This window comes from Protopterus annectens, chromosome 3.part1 (genome assembly GCF_019279795.1).
Source record: "Protopterus annectens isolate FY-2018-M chromosome 3.part1, PAN1.0, whole genome shotgun sequence".
NCBI classification, from domain to species: Eukaryota; Metazoa; Chordata; order Ceratodontiformes; family Protopteridae; genus Protopterus; species Protopterus annectens.
In genome coordinates this window covers 1,649,035,697-1,649,058,292 of record NC_056732.1, presented here as the reverse complement: position 1 = coordinate 1,649,058,292, position 22,596 = coordinate 1,649,035,697, and the positions used below count along the sequence as shown (strand labels likewise).

At 41.0% G+C, this 22,596-nt stretch overlaps 1 protein-coding gene across 1 annotated transcript in view; it reads right to left on the bottom strand.

Moving 5' to 3' along the window:
* Window positions 1-22,596, bottom strand: part of ANKIB1 (ankyrin repeat and IBR domain containing 1) — a 2,275,843-nt gene that overhangs the window by 537,597 nt on the left and 1,715,650 nt on the right. The window contains 2 exon segments of the mRNA XM_044067672.1: window positions 15,126-15,144; window positions 20,090-20,095. Coding sequence (XP_043923607.1) covers window positions 15,126-15,144; window positions 20,090-20,095 — 25 coding nt within the window.

The following is a 22,596-nucleotide window of genomic DNA, read 5'->3' as shown; positions in this document are numbered from 1 at the left end:
TGAGGTGATTTGTTGTCACAGGGGGAGACAATGAGAGAGGCAGGCAGAAAAAGGGAGATGATGAAGAGTGTTTATCCAGTCATGCATTATTAGGTCTGTCTGGAAAGGGCTGTCTGAAAGGAGCTAGTCCTTGAGAATGAAGATTTCCTGGCACCTTTCCTTGGCTTGGAGGAAGAGGGTGCAGATGGCTTTCTGACAAAACTTGGCAGGGTAGTTCCCATGGAATTTAGGGACTGAGGATAGAAACAGATGCTTGAGATCCTGCAGTTCCTTGCTTTTCTCTTGCAGATTTTTAAAAAGTTCTGCAGACTGCTTACCAAAAAGGAACTTGTTGTCAAGAGGGGCATCCATGATTTTGTTTTTGAAATCATCTGGCAGAGGATGTAGCCTGAGACAGAAGCACCTATGTAAAACAGAAGCAGATGCAGCTGACCTAGGTGATGCTTCTGTAGCATTGTAGCAGCATTTAATGGAATTAGTGGCAACCTGTGCTACTAAGGATAGTTTTGAGGCACTCTGAGGTTTAGCTGTAGAATCAGGCATAGAGGAGAGCAGATTTGAGGCCTGGGAGACTAGGTCTAAGGCATACTTTACCATATCAGTCTGGTAATTGATGGCCTTAAAGGCCAGGGTTGAGGAAGTGTAGATCTTTTCTAATCTGCCTATCACCTTGCTGTCTTTATCTGACAGCAGTAGGGAAGAAGGGGGTAGCTGCCTAGATTGTCTGCTGAGACAGCAATCACAGCTGGGTCTGCCATAGGAGGTTTAATGAGAAATTTAAAATCATCAGGAACCTTGTAGAACCTGTCTGGTCTTTTTGGGACCTGTGGCTGAGATTCTGGAGTCTTGGAAGCAGAGGCAAAGGCGTCTAACTAAGCTAATATTACAGGAGGAATAGCAGAGGGTGAGGGGGACTCCATCTGCAGAAGCTTGTAATATCTCTTCTGCACCTCTATCATTTGAGTACAGTCTCATCTGAAATATTCTCTCTTTATGGAGATGGTACCCCCAAAAGGTTATGTCCTCAGGTTGAGAATCCTCTTCCAAGGAATCTTCACCTGGAGAGCAGTATTCCAGGGGGGAGCCAACTATGACACATAGGAGAGGGACTCATCAGAAGAGGAGGAGCAGTCTTCCTCTTGAGTATGTGGAAGTGGTATAGGACCAGCAGAGGCAGGCCTGGGACACAAGGTGGGAAGGACAAGAGTTTGTGAAGCAGCAGGCCTCAGGGCCATAAAGGCCTGAAAAAGGGACTGAGAGAATGGTTGCCATTCTGGCTGATGATCTGCTGGGGAAGATAAATGCTTTATCTTCTGCTTCCTTTTGACGGAAAAAGTCTTTGGTCCTGGATGAGTGGACAGAGACCTGGCAGCTGATATCAGGTCAGGAGTAGGAGTGGCTTCCTCAGAGACGAATGGTAACACCGGCCATTCGGGTGAGCCCTGGTCCCCCCCCCCCCCAACATCGGAAACCGACATCGCAGATACCTCAGCAGACGTGCAGACTGGAGAAACAAGGATGGCTTCTGAAACAGTACCTGCCAAAGTCACCAGTCCTATCGGACATTCCTCAGCCTCTAGACCAGAAGCTGGCGGGACGCCTGTACTTGGAGGTGCAGTATCAGGCCTAGATACCTTGGCCTTCTTTTTAGGTGGCTCTGCCTCGAAGGCTGGTTCTGGTTCCATATTGAGGGCTATGCGTTTCAGATGCTGGTTTTCTACAAAGAGCTTAAGGGCTGCAAGACAGCTGCTCAGTGTTTTAGGAACAAATGACTGGCAGATTTAACAAGCTTTATAGTCATGGGACGGCCCTAAGCAAAACAAGCAGAGGTAGTGGCTGTCTTTGAGCAGGATTTGCTTGCTGCACTTGCATTTTCCCTTCCTGGATGACATGGATGGAATCAGCTAATTAAGAGTTAAACAGCAACCTAAGCTTAGCAAAAAGTTAAGAGAAGATTCCCCAATGGGGTACTTATCTTTAACGGAGTCACTAGCATGGAGCTGAATGAGTAAGCTGACGTTCGACTGCAGCAGAAAAGTTCTGAGGTCTGTGCATGCAGACATCACATTTATGGCCCACGGTTTATGGTCTCAGCATGTGACGTCCCAAGCACCTTATAGCAGTCAGGATAAGCTTTTGTATATTAGCCGGATGTTTGGGTCTCCTGAGATGGAGAATCCCCCCCACACACACACATGTGAGAATACTGCAACATGAGAACAGAAGAATATAAATGTACTGCTACTACTACCACCACTAATATAAAACAAACACTGTAGTGCTACTACTACCACCACTAATATAAAATGAACACTGTAGTACTACTATGACTACTACCACTAATACAAAATGAACACTGTACTGCTACTACTACTATCACTAATATAAAATAAAAACTGTACTACCACTACTGTCACTAATATGAAATGAACACTGTACTGCTACTACTACCACCACTTGTATAAAATGAACACTGTACTGATACTTCTACCACCACTAATATAAAATAAATACGGCACTGCCACTACTACCACTAATATAAAATGAACACTGTATTGGTACTGCTACTACCACTAACATAAAATGAACAGTGTACTGCTACCACTGCCACCAGTAAAATTAAATGATTCATGTACTGCTACTACCACTAATATAAAATGAACCCTGTACTGCTACTACTACCACCACTAATATAAAATGAACTCAGTATTACTAATACTACCACTAATATAAAGTGAACACTGTACTATTACTACCACTAACATAAAATGAACACTGCACTGCTACTAGTACTACTACCACTAATATAAAATGAACACTACTACTACTAGTACTACCGCTAGTATAAAACAAACACTGTACTGTTAGTTTTATCACGAATATAAAATTAACACTGTAATGCTTCTCCTACCACCAACATAAAATGAACACTGCACTGCTACAACTACTACTACTACTACCAGTAATATAAAATGAACACTGCACTGCTACTACAAGTGCTACCACTAATATAAACTGAATGCTGTAGTGCTACTGCTACTACTACTACTACCACTAATATAAAATGAACATTGTACATCTACCACTACTACCACCACAAATAGCAATTAAACACTGTACTGCTACTACAACCACCACTAACTAATATAAAATCAACACTGTACTGTTACTACTACCAATATAAAATGAACAATGACGTAAACATGGGCAATCAATTCTTTCAATAAATACACTCTGCATACTCCTGAAACAAACTAATTTATGCATGAAAATTTCTAGAACAATTATGGCTGCCAGCTGTTGCTTTATACTCATACATAAAAACACTGTGGAAGATCTGACTAAGCAAAACAGGTTCTCTACCTAAAACTATTGGTCAGGTTACCCAATGACGTCCTTACTAAGGATGTGCTTTGATACTGACTTCTTTCCCAAGTACTGTCAATGTATGCCTACAAATTTATCACTTTTTATGTAATGAAGACCAGTTCCATTGCATAGTGAAATAAAGCAATGACCACCCTGGAGCTACAAGAGATATTGAGGAGAGGAGTTTGCAACCAACACTGGTTTTCCCATCCTGTGAAAAGGGATGTGGTGCAATCCACTGCATAAGACAGCACCTACTTTAAAAGCATGTGTATGGCTTACAGTAATATAGACCAGGAATGTGTCATTAGCTTTTGCAAGCTGTCAGTAGTAGTGTTTTTACTGCACATGTCCAGCAGTATGCACTCACTGGGAAAAGACATAAGAAGGCCCATGCAGTGACACAAGTGCTCAAAGCACTTATCAGAGGTAGGGTTAGGGCCTAGAAATAAAGAAAAAAATCACATTGCTAATGGAAGGTTTGGTTTGGATTGTCAAGGCACTGTAGAGTAGTTCACCAGTGTAGGGACAATTAGAGTTCATCCTTAAAAGCAGATGGCATTGCTGTGGTTTGATGATGCCTAATTCTCAGGCCTCTGGGATAAGGGAGAACCCAAATGAAGTAACAGGAAAGTCTATACAATGGATAAAAGGAACAATCTGTCAAGACTGCTTGGATGATGGTGATCCCCTAGATGTTCTCACCCCCCCCCCCCCCAGCTGGCTGACCAAGAAATGAACATGGTAGGATTAACAACTTCTGTAACAAGGAGGTCCTTCCACAGGATAATGGAGGGTGCATATCAGGTTTATGGATTAGGAGAATGAATGACCAGGCCAGCAGAAAATGGCTTAATGGCTGGCAAGCACAAGGGACAAAATAAACATTCAAATAAAAAAAATTGTGTGTTGCTATTAACAGCACTCCCTTCTGTACATAAATACTTATCTGAAGGTCTGAATACACCAGGAATGTAGAAAACTTGTATACATTTATATGTGGATCTGTTAAAACAATATACACATATAAGGTATGTCTCGTCTTCCCATTCCACTTATGTATGACACAATACTGCACCTGTAAAACAGTTCTGTATTCAGCTAATTTTCATGCAAAACTATATATACTTGATAAAACCAGCAAAAAATGGAATCCAAAAGCAAACTGAGAAAACAACAAGAAGCTAGGCAACCCTCACAGCAAGCCAGGTAGCACACAGCAGGAATGTAATATACAAACTTTGTATATTACATTCCTGCTACGTGTTACCTGGCTTTCTGTGAGGATTGCCTAGCTTCTTCTTATATATACTAGATCACATTTAACTACATAGATAACGTTATATATTCTTCTATCAGAACTGGACAGCATATGCTGTCAGCACTGTCCTCTAGCACTGTCCTCTGAAATAGAGCCATATCTGGAGTTTTAGTATCTGCAGTTGATCCCCGTACTGGCACCCCCTACTACCCCAGTTCTTCATTTGATCTGCTCCTTGTACTGGCAGCAGATAGATACACACCCCTCCCTCCTGTCCCAGCCCTTCAATGGAAGAGGTAAAAAGGGCGAGGGGGGTGGTCAGCAATCTGGTGGCTGCTGTCCCAAAAATGCAGGAGCCAATCAGACTACCAAGTCCTGTTTCTGTGACCCCACCCTGTCTCTCTTCAGTTGAGGGGCAATTAAAAAAACAGTCTGCAATTAGGCACCCGGGTCTCCCAAATGCAGGACTCAATCAGGTCCTGTTTCTGTGGAAGCAGTCGGTATAGCTTAGACAACAAAAGGAGTGCTACAGCACTCAGGTTTGACCGCGAATACAATGCCAGCTTTTAAAATCCAGTATGCACTAAAGAGTGATAGGGATCAGTCAATCGAGGCCCCTAACACTTTGCATCCTGGGCTGTTGTCCCCTTTATCCTGCCTTAGTTATATTACTGCTCTGAAATGAGCCTGGGTCACAGCTGTGAAGGTTCCTTGAACCAGGCCATCCACCAAATTACCAAAAGTACACCTAAAAATATAAAACACCCTGTCCAGAATTACCCAACATTACAGTGCTGTCTTCGAGTAAAAGGGCTTAATGGGATGACTGCTTTAGAAAATCACTACTCTGGAACCCAAATGATTCTTTGACAATATATGTCTAGGCTTACATTGTCTAAGTACTTTGTTGTCTGCAATCCAAGCTATTTTCCCTGGTTTACCGGTTGATACTAAGCCTGCAGGATGACAACCATTATAGGCTTAGCTAACAATGCCATGGAAGAAGGCTCCCTTTAGGTGAACTAATAACTCAGTAGATGAGAAGAACAGTTAAGGTAGGTTCCCAGTGGGTGTGTGCCAGGGTTCAGCTCTAAGCCCACTCCTGCACATAATGGTGATGGACTACATTACATTACTATATTAGTGAATGGGTCAGATGGGACAGATCAACAAAGCTGCATTATGCAGATGATGTGGTACTATAAGTAGAGTCTGAACAGGAACTTTAACAAATGATACAGGATAGGAATACAAAACTAAAGACACATGAGTTAAAAGGAGCACAGAGAAGAGAGCTGTCATGACAGCAAAATGGGTCAGTCAGAGGTTGTTGAAAACTGAGACAGAAGAGAAAATAATGGAATAGATAAACAAGCTTCTGGGGAGAAGTGGTTGAAGAAAACGGAAGGGTGAATAAGGAGGTCAAAGCTAGATTCAGAGGTTTTGCAGCCAAATGGCACAATGTGCCAGGGGTAGTGCATGAAAGAATGCCAAAAAATAAGGTGCACAAATCAGTGATGTGACCAGTACTACTGTATGGTACAGAAATATGTGAAGTGAAGGCAGAGCAGCTAAGGAAACCTTAGGTGATGGAGACAGTGTAAAGTGCACCTTGGTGCCTAACAAGAAATGAAAATATCAGAGCAAAAGCCAAAGCAGCCTCAGTTGCAGGCAAGGTCACAGAGAACATATTATGGTGGTTCAGACACATTCAGGAAAGCAGAAGATAAGGAAAAGATGATCTGGTACAGACAGGAAAAAGACAAAAAGAAATGAGGATATCCAGACAGGAGACAGATGGACTGTGTGAGAGAAGGTCTGTGACAGTCAGTCAAGACTGCTGATAAAGGTTTGAGAGTGTCACTCAACTAAGAGAGGTGGCAACAGCTGATATGACACTCTGACCTTGTATACAAAAAAGGGGAGTGATGATGCTGATGAGTGCAGGTGGTGGGAAGTTTCAAAATACATAAACAAAATAAGGAGAATAAGGACAGCCAGCAATGCAAGAGCAGAATGGGAAATGAAACAGCAGAACAGTAATCAATAAAGAAACAAAATAAAAGTTTCTTCACTGAGGTAAGTGAGAAGAAATGAAGTGCAGTGAGAATCCAAAGTGAGGTACAGAGAAATAGACTGTTAAAAGGAGAGCAGTGGAAAAGTTGTTTCTTTAAAGACTAGGTGTTTGAACTACAGTTACAGTAAAATGATAATGTAGGTAATTGTGAAAAAGAAAATTCCAATAAGCATAAGAAGTGACACTAACAAAATCCCCCCTCAAGAAAGAATGAACTACGGTTACCCTTAGAGTAAATACAGAAGCTATACAAAAATAATAATCAAAGAATCTTACAGGAGCAGTTTAAAATATAAGCTGTCTCACTACCAGGGAGTCATGGTCAGTACTGCTGCATACAACCATATGCTTACCTAAAAGCAGGTCTACTGACACAGAAAGCATGCTTGTGGCACTGAGTACTTGGGAATGAGGGTCAGTGTCAGACAATAAAAGATAAGCATCTCGGAGACTTTTGCCATGGCACTTACATTAAGTACTGTTCTCTAGCTTGTGGGACTAGTTAGGTAGGGGTTCTAATCTCACTGCAGTCAACTGATGTGTGTCCCTGTGTGCATAGTTAGAATAGCATGAGTCCGTATCCCACTGCCAGCAATCCAGTCCCATAGAGAACAAATATATGGGGGGGACTGGCGGTTGGTGTTATGGTTAAGGTGTTTACCTCACAGACAAAAGGTACAGGGTTAGAGTCTCATTAAGGGAAATTGACTAGGTTTAAAACAGTTTACAAGGGCAGCTAGCCTAGTACGTACCTTATCTACGAGCCAGAGAGAGACTCCAAGATATGCTTGACCTTAAAAGTCAGGTGAATGATGAAGCACCCATAACAATGTTTTAACACCTTTACTGAATTCCCACTGTGACATAAGCAAAATGTATTTACATAAAAGTAATCAAACCATACTAACATGTTCACATTTATAAATGTCATACATCACATACATGATAAATATCAGACAGTTTAAGCAACAATATATAAATTGCTCAATTACTGCATTTTCTTAAACCTCATTCCTCCTCCAAAACATTTTTCTGCATGAACTGTTCCTACAATTTCCATTTTATTACATACTTTACTCCTACACCTTTCTAGAGATCCCACTTCCTTCTCTTTTATCTCTGTTACAATATTCACTACTGCAACTATAGTTGGTTTAGGTTTTGACTCCCATTTTATAGTAGTTGCTTTTTTGGCAGCCCCCAGAATTAAACTCAACTCTTCCCAATCTTTTCTGATCTATTCTGATTGATTCTTACATTTATTGTGTCATATGTTACATGCCCTACTAATTATCCCTTTTTTAACAGCAGCTTCTATTCTAGATTCACTTGAAAACTCAACCAGTGCAGGTCTTTTATTTAGGATTCCCCTAACACTTTCTCTTTGTCTATACTTTTGATATCAGTCCCTGACAGGGAAGGCAATCACTAGCATTCAATTCAAATGTCCTCCTGGCACCCTCCAATTCTACTCTGAATGGACTATGTCTATGTTCAAGACCTCAAGAGTTGAGGTGGCTGCAGGGAACTGTGGCCAAACGTGCTTGTCATGATGGCTATTTTAGGACCTGCTGGGAAAATACCAGGGGTGAGGGAAGTCATTAGGTTTAAGAAAGTGTCTTTGAAGGATGGGCTTAGCAAAACCAGCTCTATCCCTGGAGATTCCATCCAACTTGCAGTGCTTGGGAAAAGTATGCACAGAAGTCCAGGTAGCTGCCTCAATAATAGAGTTAGTAGCCCAACCTTTGAAAAGAGCACCAGATGAAGCCACAGCTCTAGTAGAATGAGCCTTTACAGAAGAAAGAAGGTGCTTACTACTAAAAGAATAATGAAAAGAAATAGCCTTTGAGACCCAAGAAGAAATAGTTTGCTTGGATACATCCAATCCCAGAGACAGTACAGTTTTGTACCTACCATAAATGTAGATGTTCGAGTGTTCACCCTGCTGCAGTCATCACACTTGGGTTATCCTGCTGTCAGGCGGTCTCGCAGTCGGCCGGAATTCCAAAGTCTTGGTCCGGCGTCGGTTGCTGTTGCTTCTTCCCTGACGTCAGTGCGCCAGGAGTATAAATAAAGCATCCAACGCCATTTTCTTCAGTTTTTCTTGCCCCAGATGTCAGGTGCCCCCAAAAAGGAGGTCAGTAATTAGTACCAATTTTAAGAAATTTTTGCACAAACACAAAATCCCTCCAGCTATAAGCAAATACATCAGGAAGGTATTGTAGAGATTTAACCACTTGGATCAGAGGGGAAGGAGAGAGGGTAACCAGGACTGCAGCAGGGTGAACACTCGAACATCTATATTTATGGTAGGTACAAAACTGTACTATGTTCATCGTGTTACCCTGCTGCAGTCATCACACTTGGGTAGAATCCCAAAGCTAAGTATGGGTGGTGGAATCATAGAGGATTAGAGGAGGCTAGAAGGCCCTGCAGAACTGCAGTGGCGAAGCCAGCCCTAGTCTTAGAGTAAAGTGGTAAGTGATAGTGTTTGGTAAAGGTGTGTACAGAACTCCAAGTTGCAGCTTCCAAAATCTCCTTGGTTGGAACCCCCCTGAGGAAGGCTGTAGATGTAACTGTTGCCCTGGTAGAATGGGGCCTAATGGTAGCAGGAACTGGTTTTCCATGATGGCTGTAGCAAAAACAAATGCAATGTCCTATGCATTTGGAAATGGTTTGTTTTGATATAGCCTTCCCTTGTGAAGCTGTAGCATAGGATACAAAGAGCTGGTCAGATTTTCTGAAAACCTTAGTTTTATCTAAGTAGTAACGAAGTTGTCTGTGAATGTCCAAGGAATGCAGGAGTCTTTCTCCTTTGTTCTGTGGATTTGGGAAGAAGGTGGGTAAGTGAATGGTTTGATTTAAAGCCACACTGGAAACCACCTTAGGCATGAAGGAAGGATTAGTTCGTAGAGAGACTCTGTCTTGATGGAAAATGAGGAAAGGTTCCACTGTCATTAGTGCCTGCAGTTCTGAGACTCTTCTGGCTGAAGTTATTGCTAGCAGCAGAGCAGACTTCCATGATATAAACTGTAGATCTGCAGAGAAAGCTGGTTCAAAGGGAGGTAGCGCACGTTTTTCCAGAACAAAATTGAGGTCCCATTTTGGTGTAGGTGCTCTCCTGGGGGTGCCTAATGTTTTTTGCCCCTCTGAGGAACTGCCTTAGTAGTGGATGTGAAAATAAGAGTGGATCCGTGTTGTAATGAGCTGAAATAGCTGATGCGTGGATTTTAATGGAAGAAAAAGAAAGTCCTTTGTGCAACATCTCAGTTAAATACTGTAGAATTTGAGGCATGTGAGGCTGAAGCGTATTTTGGCCTTTAGCTTGGTTCCAGGCGCAAAACCTTTTCCATTTGTCCGAGTAAGCCTTTCTGGTGCTGGGCCTCCTAGCTTCCAGAATAACATCCATAACTGCTTGGGAAAGAGGAGCTGGCTGGATGGTTAGGTGATTTGCCATGCAGCCAGATTTAAGGTTTTGAGCTGGCTGTGTAGAATCTGATTGTTTTGTTGTGTGAGCAAATGGGCAATTTGTGGTAAAATCCAAGGTGGGCCCTGGGCCATGTTCCTTAATAGTGGGTACCAGTGCTGGCGTGGCCAGTCTGGGGCTATGAGTATCAGTGGTGGTCTCTCCTTTCTGACTTTCAGAAGAACCTTTGTGAGGAGAGGCAATGGAGGGAAGGCATATACTTGTCAGGTTTTTCCAACTGAATGAGAGTGCGTCCACTTTCCAAGCTTGATGGTGAAGTGTCCTTGTACAAAATTTTGTCAGCTGATAGTTCTGGGGGCTGGCAAACAGGTCTATGTCTGGAAGGCCCCATTTTTGAGTTATCATTGTAAATACTTGTGGATCCAGTTTCCACTCGTGGTGATCCATGATGTTTCTGCTGAGGTCGTCTGCCAATGTATTCTTTTTTCCTGGCAGGAATTGAGCTTGTAACTGAACTTGGTAAGCCAGTGCTGTGTTCCACAAGGTCATTGCTTGCCGGCATAGAGGGTAGGAGTGTGTGCCCCCTTGTTTGTTTATGTACCACATTACTGTGGTGTTGTCCGTCCTTATTGTAAGCTGTCCTGGATGTAAGAGGTGTTTGAAGGCTGTCAGAGCATTCTGTACAGCTAGCATCTCTTTTTGATTGATGTGCAGATTCCTTTGATCTGCAGTCCATATGCCTTGAACGCACTGCCCTGCCATGTGTGCCCCCCAAGCGTAGTCTGATGCATCTGTTGTCATAGTTTGCCTGGCTGGGGGCAAGGTGAAAGGCTGACCCTTGTTGAGGTGACATGCCTGTGACCACCATAGAAACTCCTGTTGTAGGCAGGGAATGAGAGATATCATTGTGCCCAAGCTGTGGCTATGTTGAGACCATACGCTTTTTAGGTACCACTATAATTTCCTCATATGCAGCTTTGCAAATGGTATTAGTAGGATGCAAGATGCCATGAAGCCCAAGGCCTGCAGAATTTTTCTTGCAGGGAGTTGGGTCTTTGTTGCCATTGTTTTGAAATATTGAGTCAGTTGTAGTTGTTTGTCTGGCATTAGATAAGCCTTCTGGGCCGTTGTATTCAAGCTGGCACCCAGGAATGTCATATTTTGTGAGGGTACTAGATTTGATTTATTTTTCTGTTTACTGTGTACCCCAGGCAACTTAGAAGATGTTTTAGTAAAGCCAGATGTTGTAAGAGGATGTCCTTGCTTTCTGCTTGGATAAGGCAGTCGTCCAGGTATGGGTATATTTGAATTCCTCTTAGTCTGCAGTATGCAATTACTGGTGCCAGGCATTTTGTGAAGACCCTGGGTGCAGTAGATAAGCCAAAGGGCAGTGCACAGAATTGGTAATGGGTTGAACCTGCAATGAAATGGAGGTATCTTCTGCAACTTTGTCTAATAGGGACATGCAGGTATGCCTTCCTTGAGGTCCAACGTTACTAGCCATGCTTTCTTGCCCAACATGGGAAGAAGCTGCTGTAGTTTTAGTGTCTTGAATTTGGGTACTTGTAAGAAGGTGTTTAGAATTGAAAGGTCCAGAATTGGTCTCCAGGCATTATCCTTTCTTGGGACTAGAAAGAGTCTTGAGTAAAATCCTTGGCCTTGCTCCCGTGCAGGTACCAGTTGAATGGCTCTCACGTCCATGAGAGCTGTAATTTGTTTTTGTGCCTCTGCCCATTGATTTTGTGGCAGGTTTGGCATTCTTCTTTTCATTGGCAAGGTGTGGAAATGGAATCTGTATCCTCGTGAAATTATGTCTAGGACCCATTTGTCCTTTGTGACAATGTGCCAGTTGTCTGTAAAAAGTGCGAGTTTTCCTCCCAAGGGAGCTGCCAAGAGAGTGTTGCTTGGCCAGATGAGGTGTAAGTCATTGAGTTTGCCTTCTAGCAGTTTGGGGCCTGTCTACTCCTCCCTTCTGTGTTGCAGTGCCCCATTGTCAAGGTTTGTATCGGGCTTGTGGTTGTCCTCTGCCTCTTGGATGTCTGTATTTACCCCTCTGTGGTCTGTCAGTAGCTGGAAAGGACCAATTTTTTGTTGGCCAATTTCTGCTGAAGCGAGGGGGCTGTACCTGTAGAAATTCTTTGACTGTCTGCATAGGATTTTGCCTTATCCTCCATTTTCTTTAAGACTTATTCTGCTTTAACTCCAAATAGAACATCCTGCTGTAAGGGAGCATCTAGAAGCTTTGCTTTAACATGATCAGGCAGAGCTTGTTCCTTTAACTAAGCATGCCTACATATAACAGACCCAGTGACAGCTGCTCTGCAGGAAGCCTCTAAGGAATCAAACCCACATTGTAAAGTATGTTTGCCCACCTGTTCAGTTGCATGCAACAGATCCTTCATTTCTTTCAATTCAGACTGTTGAGGGAGTGTGCTCATTTTTTGTCTTAACTGAGACATTAGAAATTGCTGATATTTTAGCATGTGAAATTGGTAATTTAGTGCTCTCATAGCTAGAGTGGCTGAGGTGTAAACCTTTTCCCCCACCTGTCAAGTGCTCTGGAGTCCCTTTCAGAGGGTACAGGATTTTTTGCCATAGAAGCCTTAACCCCTTTGGGACCCTGGGAGATAGTCTCTGGATCAGCAACAGGGCTTTTATAAAGGAATTTGTGGGAGTCAGGCACTCTATAGTATCTGTCTGGTTTGGCTAGAGCAGGAGGCAGAGAATCTGGGTTCAAACTAGATTCTAAGTAAACATCATCCACAATGTCTAAAACTGGGGGGATGGCAAGTGGTCTGTGCTGGGGAAGTAAAAGAAACTCTCTGAGCCTTTTCGTTGAGTCAGAGTAGTCCTGACCTTCCCAGTGAAAATGTTCCCTCAGTGTGTAAAGTTTCCCCAAAGGAGTAGTCTTCAGGAGGAGAAGCTGAGGGAATAGAATCCTCAGCATCAGAATCTTCATAAGGGGAAAAGGAGTAATCTTGGTCCTCAGAGGAGCCTGAGGAAACAGACACTTGTTCAGAGGAAGCATAATCTTCCTCTTGTCTAGGCCTTTTGTCGGGTGGGAGTTGGGAACCCCTGATTAAAGAGATCAAATCTTCAGCCATTTTAAGCATCTGTTTCTTAGGCATGTGGCCTTGAACTGGAGACTGAAGGGCAATCTTTTTTGGTTTGATAGGAGTCTTAGGCTTTGGATGCATTTTTATGGTGAGTGTCATCGGTCTGAAGACGCCTTCAGAAACCGAAGGTGTTTCTGCAGCACCGACATCTCTTTCTGCAGCGTTGTCGGTAGGAGCTAAACAAAATGGCTGCGTCGGCCTAGCACTCTCCACCAAAGGCTCCGAAGTGGTCTCTGGTTCCAAATCTGCGGTATTCAGGGGCTGCGTCGGAGCCTCACTGAAGACCGGTGAACCGGAGACCTGTCCAGCCGAGGTCTCGGAGTCTGGCTTGGGTCTAGGCTGCCTGTCCTTATCCTTGTGTTTTTTGTGCACGCCGGTAGTCGGTTGCTCCGACGGCATCGTATAGTTAAATTTTCTACCGAAGTAGTGTCGTGCGAAATCAAAGCGTCTTTTTATAGTACGCTTATTAAACCTAGCACAAAAATGACAACCAGTGACATTGTGGTCTGGGCCTAGGCAAGGTATACAGTAAGAATGAAAATCCTTATGAGGCATTTGCTTCCCACAAGAAATACAATTATTAACTTTTTCTGACATCGGTCTGAGGCAAGAAAAGTTTTCCCAACGAGGTACTTAGCTTTATTGAAGACTTCGGATCTGAAATTCGACTTCGAAAATCTCAGGAGTCGGCCGACCGGCACCTGCGAACTGCTTCTGCTTCGGGCACCGCGCGGCAAGAAAGACTGGAGAAAATGGCGTCGGATGCATTATTTATACCCCTGGAGCACTGAAGTCAAGGAAGAAGCGACAGCAACCGACGCCGGACCAAGACTTTGGAATTCCGGCTGACTGCGGGACCGCCTGACGGCAGGATAACCCAAGTGTGATGACTGCAGCAGGGTAACACGATGAACATCTAGGATGAAAAGAAACAAACAACTGATCAGATTTTCTAATAGCCATAGTCTTATGCAAATAAAATTTGAGCTGTCTATGCACATCCAACGTATGTAGCATCCTCTCACTGGTGGACTGCTGACAGGGGAAAAAAGCAGGCAAATGAACAGACTGATTAAGTGCCAACTCATTATTACCTTGGAGATAAAAGAAGGATTAATACACAAGGACACCCTGCCCTTATGAAACACCAAAAAGGAAGACAAGGCATAAGGGCTTGAAGCTCAGACACCTGTCTGGCAGAAATAAGGGCCAACAAAAGAACAGTCTTCCAAGAGCAATGCTGCAAGGAACCTGCAGCAGCAGGCTCAAAAGCAGCTTGAGTTTATTTCCCCCAAACAAAATTAAGACCCCAGGGAGATAGAACAGGCTTCCTGGAGGCCTAACATGAAGGATGCCTTTAAGGAAGTGTTTAGCTTCAAACCTAGAAACTAAAGGATGAGGTAATGGCAGACAAGCAGAGATAGCGGGCCTTAACAGAAGAATAGGCCAAACCAGCACTGAGAATTCACACACATAAGAAAAAAACCAAAGGAACATCCACAGTAAGCTTCAAACCTAGAAACTAAAGGAGGAGGTAAAGGCAGACAAGTAGAGATAATGGACCTTAACAGAAGAATAGGCCAAACCAGCACTGAGCAATTCACACGCATATGAAAGAACCAAAGGAACATCCACAGTAAGTGGATCCAGGTTACAAGAGAAACACCAAACAGAAAACCTCTTTCATTTGAAAAAGTAGGATTTCCTAGTAGTGGGTTTCCTGGCCTCCTGCAGGACCCTAAGCATGCCCTCAGAAAAAAGGTACCTAGGTGGAATCAAAATCCTATCACCCACAGTGTCAGCTGAAGAGTGGACAGGTGGGGATGGATAAGATATCCTTTGTCTTGTGTGAGTAGGTCCACCCTGTGAGGTAACTTGTGAAGACTGCCCTTGGCTAAATGCAGAAGAAGAGGAAACCAATGCTATCTCAGACAAAAGGGAGTCATCAACAAGATTTCGTGAGCGTCTTGTCGAATTCTGAACAGGACTTCTGGAATGAGGGGAAGGGGAGGAAATGCATAAAGAAACAACCTCTTCCAAGAAAATGAGAAGGTGTACACCTTTCACACCACAGGACCTGGGGCTCTGGCACAAAATAGAGGAAGTTGTCTGTTCAGAGGGGAGGCAAATAGATCTACTTGAGGAGTACCCAACCTGGGGACAACGTCCAGAAACACATCCCTGTGAAACAGCCCCTTGTGGGATCGAGTTAAGGACCTGCTCAGAGTGTCTGCCACAATGTTTTGTCTTGAGAGAATATAAACTGCCTGAAGAGTCACTTGATACTGGACAGCAAGTTCCTATACCAAAAGCACCAGCCAGCAAAGAAGGTAAGATCTTGTTCCAATAAGAATAGAATGAGGCACCAAAGTTACACACTGAAACTATCCACAGTAACTTTATTTAGAAAAGAACAGTAGGTGAGTGCATTCACAACTCAGTGTTGCTTCATCAGACAATGTTACTGCAGACCATGCTTGGTTAAATACTTAAGCAATCAGTGTGGTTTCAACTATTTAAAGCAATACAGTCAAATAATTTAACAATTAAAACTATTAGTACAAGCTTATGCAAACTGTGTATTTAAAACCAACCTTAAAGTACATGTCTCTCTATAAAAACCATCATTACTGACCATAATATATGTAAAAGTATAAAAAATATATATAATATAAAAATGTCCTATATAAAATCTTAAATATATATATAAGTAAATACAAAAGCTTGATGAACCATAGTACCACATTAAAACCTAGAAATTAATGTTAAGACGTCTTGCTTTAAGGCAAGGGACTAGTGAAGTACAGCCATTCAAGCCCGGATATCTATCTGCATTCAGCTTGATAATCCATTTCTGTTCTAACTCTTCCGTATAATTTTCTATGTCCCCACCTCTATTTGTCCTTAATACGTGTTGTAAAACCAAAAATTTGAAGCAGTGAGTACTGTTTGTATTTAAAATATGATTTGCTAGGGCATTAGATTGTTTCAAATTTCGTATATCCCTTGTATGTTCTAATATTCTATCTTTAAAAGTTCTGTTTGTTTTTCCTACGTAATAGGCATGACATGCTTGACAAAAACTAAAATAAATAACATCTGTACTCTTACAATCATAGTATTTCTTAGTATATAACCTAAAATGTTTCATCGGATGAATATACTCATTTTTTAATATAAATGTACTGACAGGCTGCACAATTCCTGCATGGAAAAGTGCCTTGTCTGTTGGAGAGATTTTTTCTATGGGGTTGGTGTTCTTTATTACAAAGATGTTGCTTCAATGACACGTTGTTCTTAAAACTAAAACTTGGTGTGTTACCGATCATGGGGACAAGGTCTGGTATTTCCTGTAGTAAGTGCCAGCTCTTCTTAATGATATCTGTATACTTATTGATATCACTTGCAAATCGAAAAACTACTCTAAACTTATACCTATCAATGTCTCTATTGCCAGACGTTCTCATATCAGTTTGAGAGCTCATGTAAGGCTTACATCTTGTTGATCTAACTTTCCATGCCTCTGTTATCACATTCGTGATTTCTGAACTTGAGTAGCCTCTTTGCTCAAATTCACTGTGTAATTTATCCAGTGCCCCTGCAGCCTCTTCATCATTGTTATGTAGGCGTAAAGTTCTAAAAACTTGTCCTTTGAGAACATTTCTAGAGATGTGTCTCGGGTGCATGCTAGATTTATGAAGACAGGCATTGGTCCTGGTAGGTTTGTAGTAGATACTAGTTTTCAGCTGTTTTAAATTAGTTTTAGTTACACTTACATCTAGAAAGTCAATGGAGGTGTCAGAAAAAGTAAAAGAAAATTTCAAAAAATCTGTTGTACTATGTAAATAATCTACAAAATTACTGATATTGGAACCATGTCCTCTCCATAAAATAAAAACATCATCCACGAAACGTACATACCAAAGGATACAATAATAATAGGGATTCAAGATAGATAAAACACACTCTTCTTCCCATCTTACTAATGATAGATTGGCGTAGCTGTTGGCACATGACGTGCCCATTGCTACGCCATTCATCTGTAGAAAGAACTCATCTTGGAAAGTAACAACATTATTTTCAAGTATAATCTCTTATAGGCTACAGACTAACAAAATCTTATTTGGTGTAAGCTTCCTATCTGTGTTAAGGAACTCTCTTACTTTATCAATTCCCCATGCATTCGGAATGCTTGTAAAAAGGGATTCAGTATCCATAGTAAGGAATACAAATGCTTCATCATCATTAATAGTTTCCATTCTATCATGTAGACGCTGTAAAAACATGTTTGTATCTCTAAGAATAGTATGACAGCTGTTTAAGAACTTATGTAAGATACCCTCTACATAAATCGACAAGGGCTCAGTACACCAACCTGCTCCTGATACAATGGGACGCATAGGAGGGGCAGTGATGTGTTTGTGGATTTTGGGTAGGCCATATATTCTAGGAATTAAAGGTTTCTGTACCAAAAATAATTAAACAAGGGTTCATCAATTAATCCCGTAATCAATAGATCAAATACTAAAAAAGACACCTTGTCAATAATGGCAGTTACAGCTGCTTTAGTTAATATCTGGTAGATACGGTCATCTAATAACAAGGCATTCATCTGACTAATATACAGATCTTTATCCATTAAAACAATTTTACCACCTTTGTCAGCCTGCTTTATAACAAGGGAATTCAAATTCTGTAGTTCATTCAAAGCCCTGTATTCTGGTGCAGTGAGGTTATAGAAGGTGCAACCATTAAAATCAGTGGTATGCATTTCTTTAAAGGCATGCTCACAAATGTCCACAAATCTTTGTATACCTGGAGGAGTAGGAGGTATATAGGTACTAGGTTTTTTATATACATTAATGTTTACATCATTATTGTTAGGAAAAATACACTTTAAACTTAAATTTCTACCTAGTAATTTTAGATCTGTTATCATTTCTGTTAAATCTGCCTTTCTGGCAGGGATAAAGGATAGACCTTTATTCAATAAGTCCCAGTAAATCCACTACTAAATACTGAGGTACAGGCAAGTGCAATGGACATTGCTTCTGGCATGGAAGAGATGCTTGAATTTCAGGTGCAATATAGGGGGTTGGAAAACCTTCTATATAAATATAAAAGACTACAATGGCAGAGACTGCATTTGCAAGCTTCATTGGAAGCAAAAGTAATTCCTCGTGGTTTACGCATACTAAATATGCCCACATATGGAAATGTATATCCTGAATTGTTACGTAAGTGGCAAGAATTGAATTTGTCCTTTAGTTCCAAATATATGGAGCTTCTTATAGAGTTTTTTTCACCACTTGAGACTGAATTAAAAACAGAAATTGTAACTTTAGAAAACAGGATATCTGAAACTTTTTCTACTGCCATTACCTTGAATAAAATGGGCCAGTTACATGAAAATATTTGCGCTTATGAAAGGAAGCTTCAAAATACTAAATTAAATAAATTGAACAGAGACAAACTCGACTTTAAAAATAATAATGTATTCTCATGGCCAAGGGACTCTATAAACAGAACCACCATTCAGAATCCTGCCACTACGAATGCAGAGAGTAGTAGGACACTAAACATTGGAACACAGCCTTCCACTTCTGGTTTTCGCGGTAATAATTTGAATGCAAATATGGCAGCTACAGCTACACATAGTGTTAGCACTAGTACTTCTGCCCCCAAGATTGCATTGTTTGTTCCAGCTGTCCACGGAGACACATCTACATCAAATGCAGAGAAGAAACAGCAGAACGAAGAGCAAAGAAACGCTAACAATGCAGGTAAGAGTCCTATAAACAGTGTACAAGTTAACGCTAAAGATACTAGCGTTTTTTTAGACAATCCGAAAGTGGGAGAGTTTACTCTGAAGACAGCTCTTCCATTCAGAGGTCGGGTCAAAAGCAACCCAACCATGGTGAACACAACAAGGGAACACCATGTGGACAGAACTGTACATTTTTCGAAAAAAAGGAGAATGTGAATAACCTTATTGTGAACATGCTCTACTTTCCTTTACTGACTTCATAAACACAAACCGCAATAATAACATTCTTTCCTCTGCACTCTTTATTGACCTGTCCAAAGCCTTTGACATGGTTAACCACCCCCTCCTCATAAAAATCCTAGAATCTCTTGCTTTAGAACCTAAAGCTATCCTTTGGTTTACTTCCTATCTCACTAACAGGAAACAGGCAGTCCTCTGGGAAAACAAACTCTCCTCTCTCCTTCCAATTTCTCTTGGTGTCCCACAAGGCTCCATTCTTGGGCCTCTCCTTTTCTCCCTTTTTATAAATGACCTACAAGCAGCTATTCCACAAGCTACTTGCATACAATACGCTGATGACTCCACTCTTATTTGCTCAGCTAAAAACATTCCAGAGCTACAAACTATTACTCAAAATGTATTCCACACAGTAGAAGCTTGGTTCTAAAAACGCTGCCTACTCTTAAATGCTAAAAAAACAAAACTCCTCCTCTTTAAACCTACTACTAGATCCCCCACTTTAGATTTCTCTATCTCATCTATTAATGGCACCCTCATATCAGCTGACTCCACTACCAAACTGCTAGGTGTCATGATTGACAACAACCTTACCTATGATTGTCACATCAATAATACCATTAAAACTGTAAACAGAAAACTGGGCTCCCTATACAGAATTAGAACATTCTTAACCCCTGCAGCCAAAGCTACTCTTGCCCACTCTCACCTTATTTCAACTCTTCTCTATGCCTCACCAATTTACACTAACCTGAAGAAAAACAATCTCTCAAAATTGGCTAACACATATAATAGTATTGCTAGATTTGTGACTGGTAATCAATTTAGAACACACCACTGCCTGAACCTTCAACAACTTCACTGGCTTGAATTAGAAAATATGTTGCTTCTTTCCCAACTCTCCTTTGTCCATAGAGCTCTCTATCAACCTAATAACACTCCTGCACTTTCCAAACTTTTGACCCCCTACTCTAACCTGAACTCACTTTGTTCCTCCAGTAAACTACTAGTAACTTTAACTAAATCCAACAACCTTGCTGGTGTCTCCCTTTTCTCTAACGCCCTTGGTAAACACTGGAATCAACTTCCTACTGAACTTACTTCTATTCCAACTCCTATTCTGTTCAAACGAAAACTCAGAACCTACCTTAAAAATCAATGGTTATGTCCCTGCTGTAACCCCGACTAGATCTCCCTATAACCACCTCTACTCCTCCCTCTCCCTCTCCTTCCTCCTCCTTTTCTTCTACTAGCTTTACGACCATCACTTGATAAGCATTAACTCTCTAATATCCTTCTCCTCCTTTAGTTGCTTTATCTTTCACTGAAAGTATAGATTTTACTCATCTACTCACTCTTTTCTGTATATTTCTCTTCTCTCTTTTACTCTCCTTATATAACCTTCCTATAAAATAACGTGAAATAAGTTTAAACTTTATTTTTATTGTGTGAGAATGAGGTATCCTATCATGCTATGTTATGTGAATATTAAATCCTATGATGTCTTCCTGCATATTTGCATATCCCCCCTCCTTTCCCTTTCTTACCTCGTTCATTTTTTTGTATATTTTGTAACTGTGTTTATATCTATGTGGAGCTTTTCTCCCCGGGCCTCTACTGAAAATGGAAATATATCCAGTTAGACTAGCCTGGTTAACAAATGTAAAATAAATAAAATAAATAAAAATAAAATAAATAAAATTTCCTCCTTTCCACTAACCAATGAACAGTGTGACTTATTGAATAAAGGTCTATCCTTTATCCCTGCCAGAAAGGCAGATTTAACAGATATGATAACAGATCTAAAATTACTAGGTAGAAATTTAAGTTTAAAGTGTATTTTTCCTAATAATAATGATGTAAACATTAATGTATATAAAAAACCTAGTACCTATATACCTCCTACTCCTCCAGGTATACAAAGATTTGTGGACATTTGTGAGCATGCCTTTAAAGAAATGCATACCACTGATTTTAATGGTTGCACCTTCTATAACCTCACTGCACCAGAATACAGGGCTTTGAATGAACTACAGAATTTGAATTCCCTTGTTATAAAGCAGGCTGACAAAGGTGGTAAAATTGTTTTCATAGGTTCATAGATTCATAGGTTCATACTAGGCTATCTGATCTGATAAAGATCTGTATATTAGTCAGATGAATGCCTTGTTATTAGATGACCGTATCTACCAGATATTAACTAAAGCAGCTGTAACTGCCATTATTGACAAGGTGTCTTTTTTAGTATTTGATCTATTGATTACGGATTAATTGATGAACCCTTGTTTAATTATTTTTTGGTACAGAAACCTTTAATTCCTAGAATATATGGCCTACCCAAAATCCACAAACACATCACTGCCCCTCCTATGCATCCCATTGTATCAGGAGCAGGTTGGTGTACTGAGCCCTTGTCGATTTATGTAGAGGGTATCTTACATAAGTTCTTAAACAGCTGTCATACTATTCTTGAGATACAAACATGTTTTTACAGCGTCTACATGATAGAATGGAAACTATTAATGATGATGAAGCATTTGTATTCCTTACTATGGATACTGAATCCCTTTTTACGAGCATTCCGAATGCATGGGGAATTGATAAAGTAAGAGAGTTCCTTAACACAGATAGGAAGCTTACACCAAATAAGATTTTGTTAGTCTGTAGTCTATTAGAGATTATACTTGAAAATAATGTTGTTACTTTCCAAGATGAGTTCTTTCTACAGATGAATGGCGTAGCAATGGGCACGTCATGTGCCAACAGCTACGCCAATCTATCATTAGTAAGATGGGAAGAAGAGTGTGTTTTATCGATCTTGAATCCCTATTATGATTGTATCCTTTGGTATGTACGTTTCGTGGATGATGTTTTTATTTTATGGAGAGGACATGGTTCCAATATCAGTAATTTTGTAGATTATTTACATAGTACAACAGATTTTTTGAAATTTTCTTTTACTTTTTCTGACACCTCCATTGACTTTCTAGATGTAAGTGTAACTAAAACTAATTTAAAACAGCTGAAAACTAGTATCTACTACAAACCTACCAGGACCAATGCCTGTCTTCATAAATCTAGCATGCACCCGAGAAACATCTCTAGAAATGTTCTCAAAGGACAAGTTTTTAGAACTTTATGCCTACATAACAATGATGAAGAGGCTGCAGGGGCACTGGATAAATTACACAGTGAATTTGAGCAAAGAGGCTACTCAAGTTCAGAAATCACGAATGTGATAACAGTGGCATGGAAAGTTAGATCAACAAGATGTAAGCCTTACATGAGCTCTCAAACTGATATGAGAACGTCTGGCAATAGAGACATTGATAGGAATAAGTT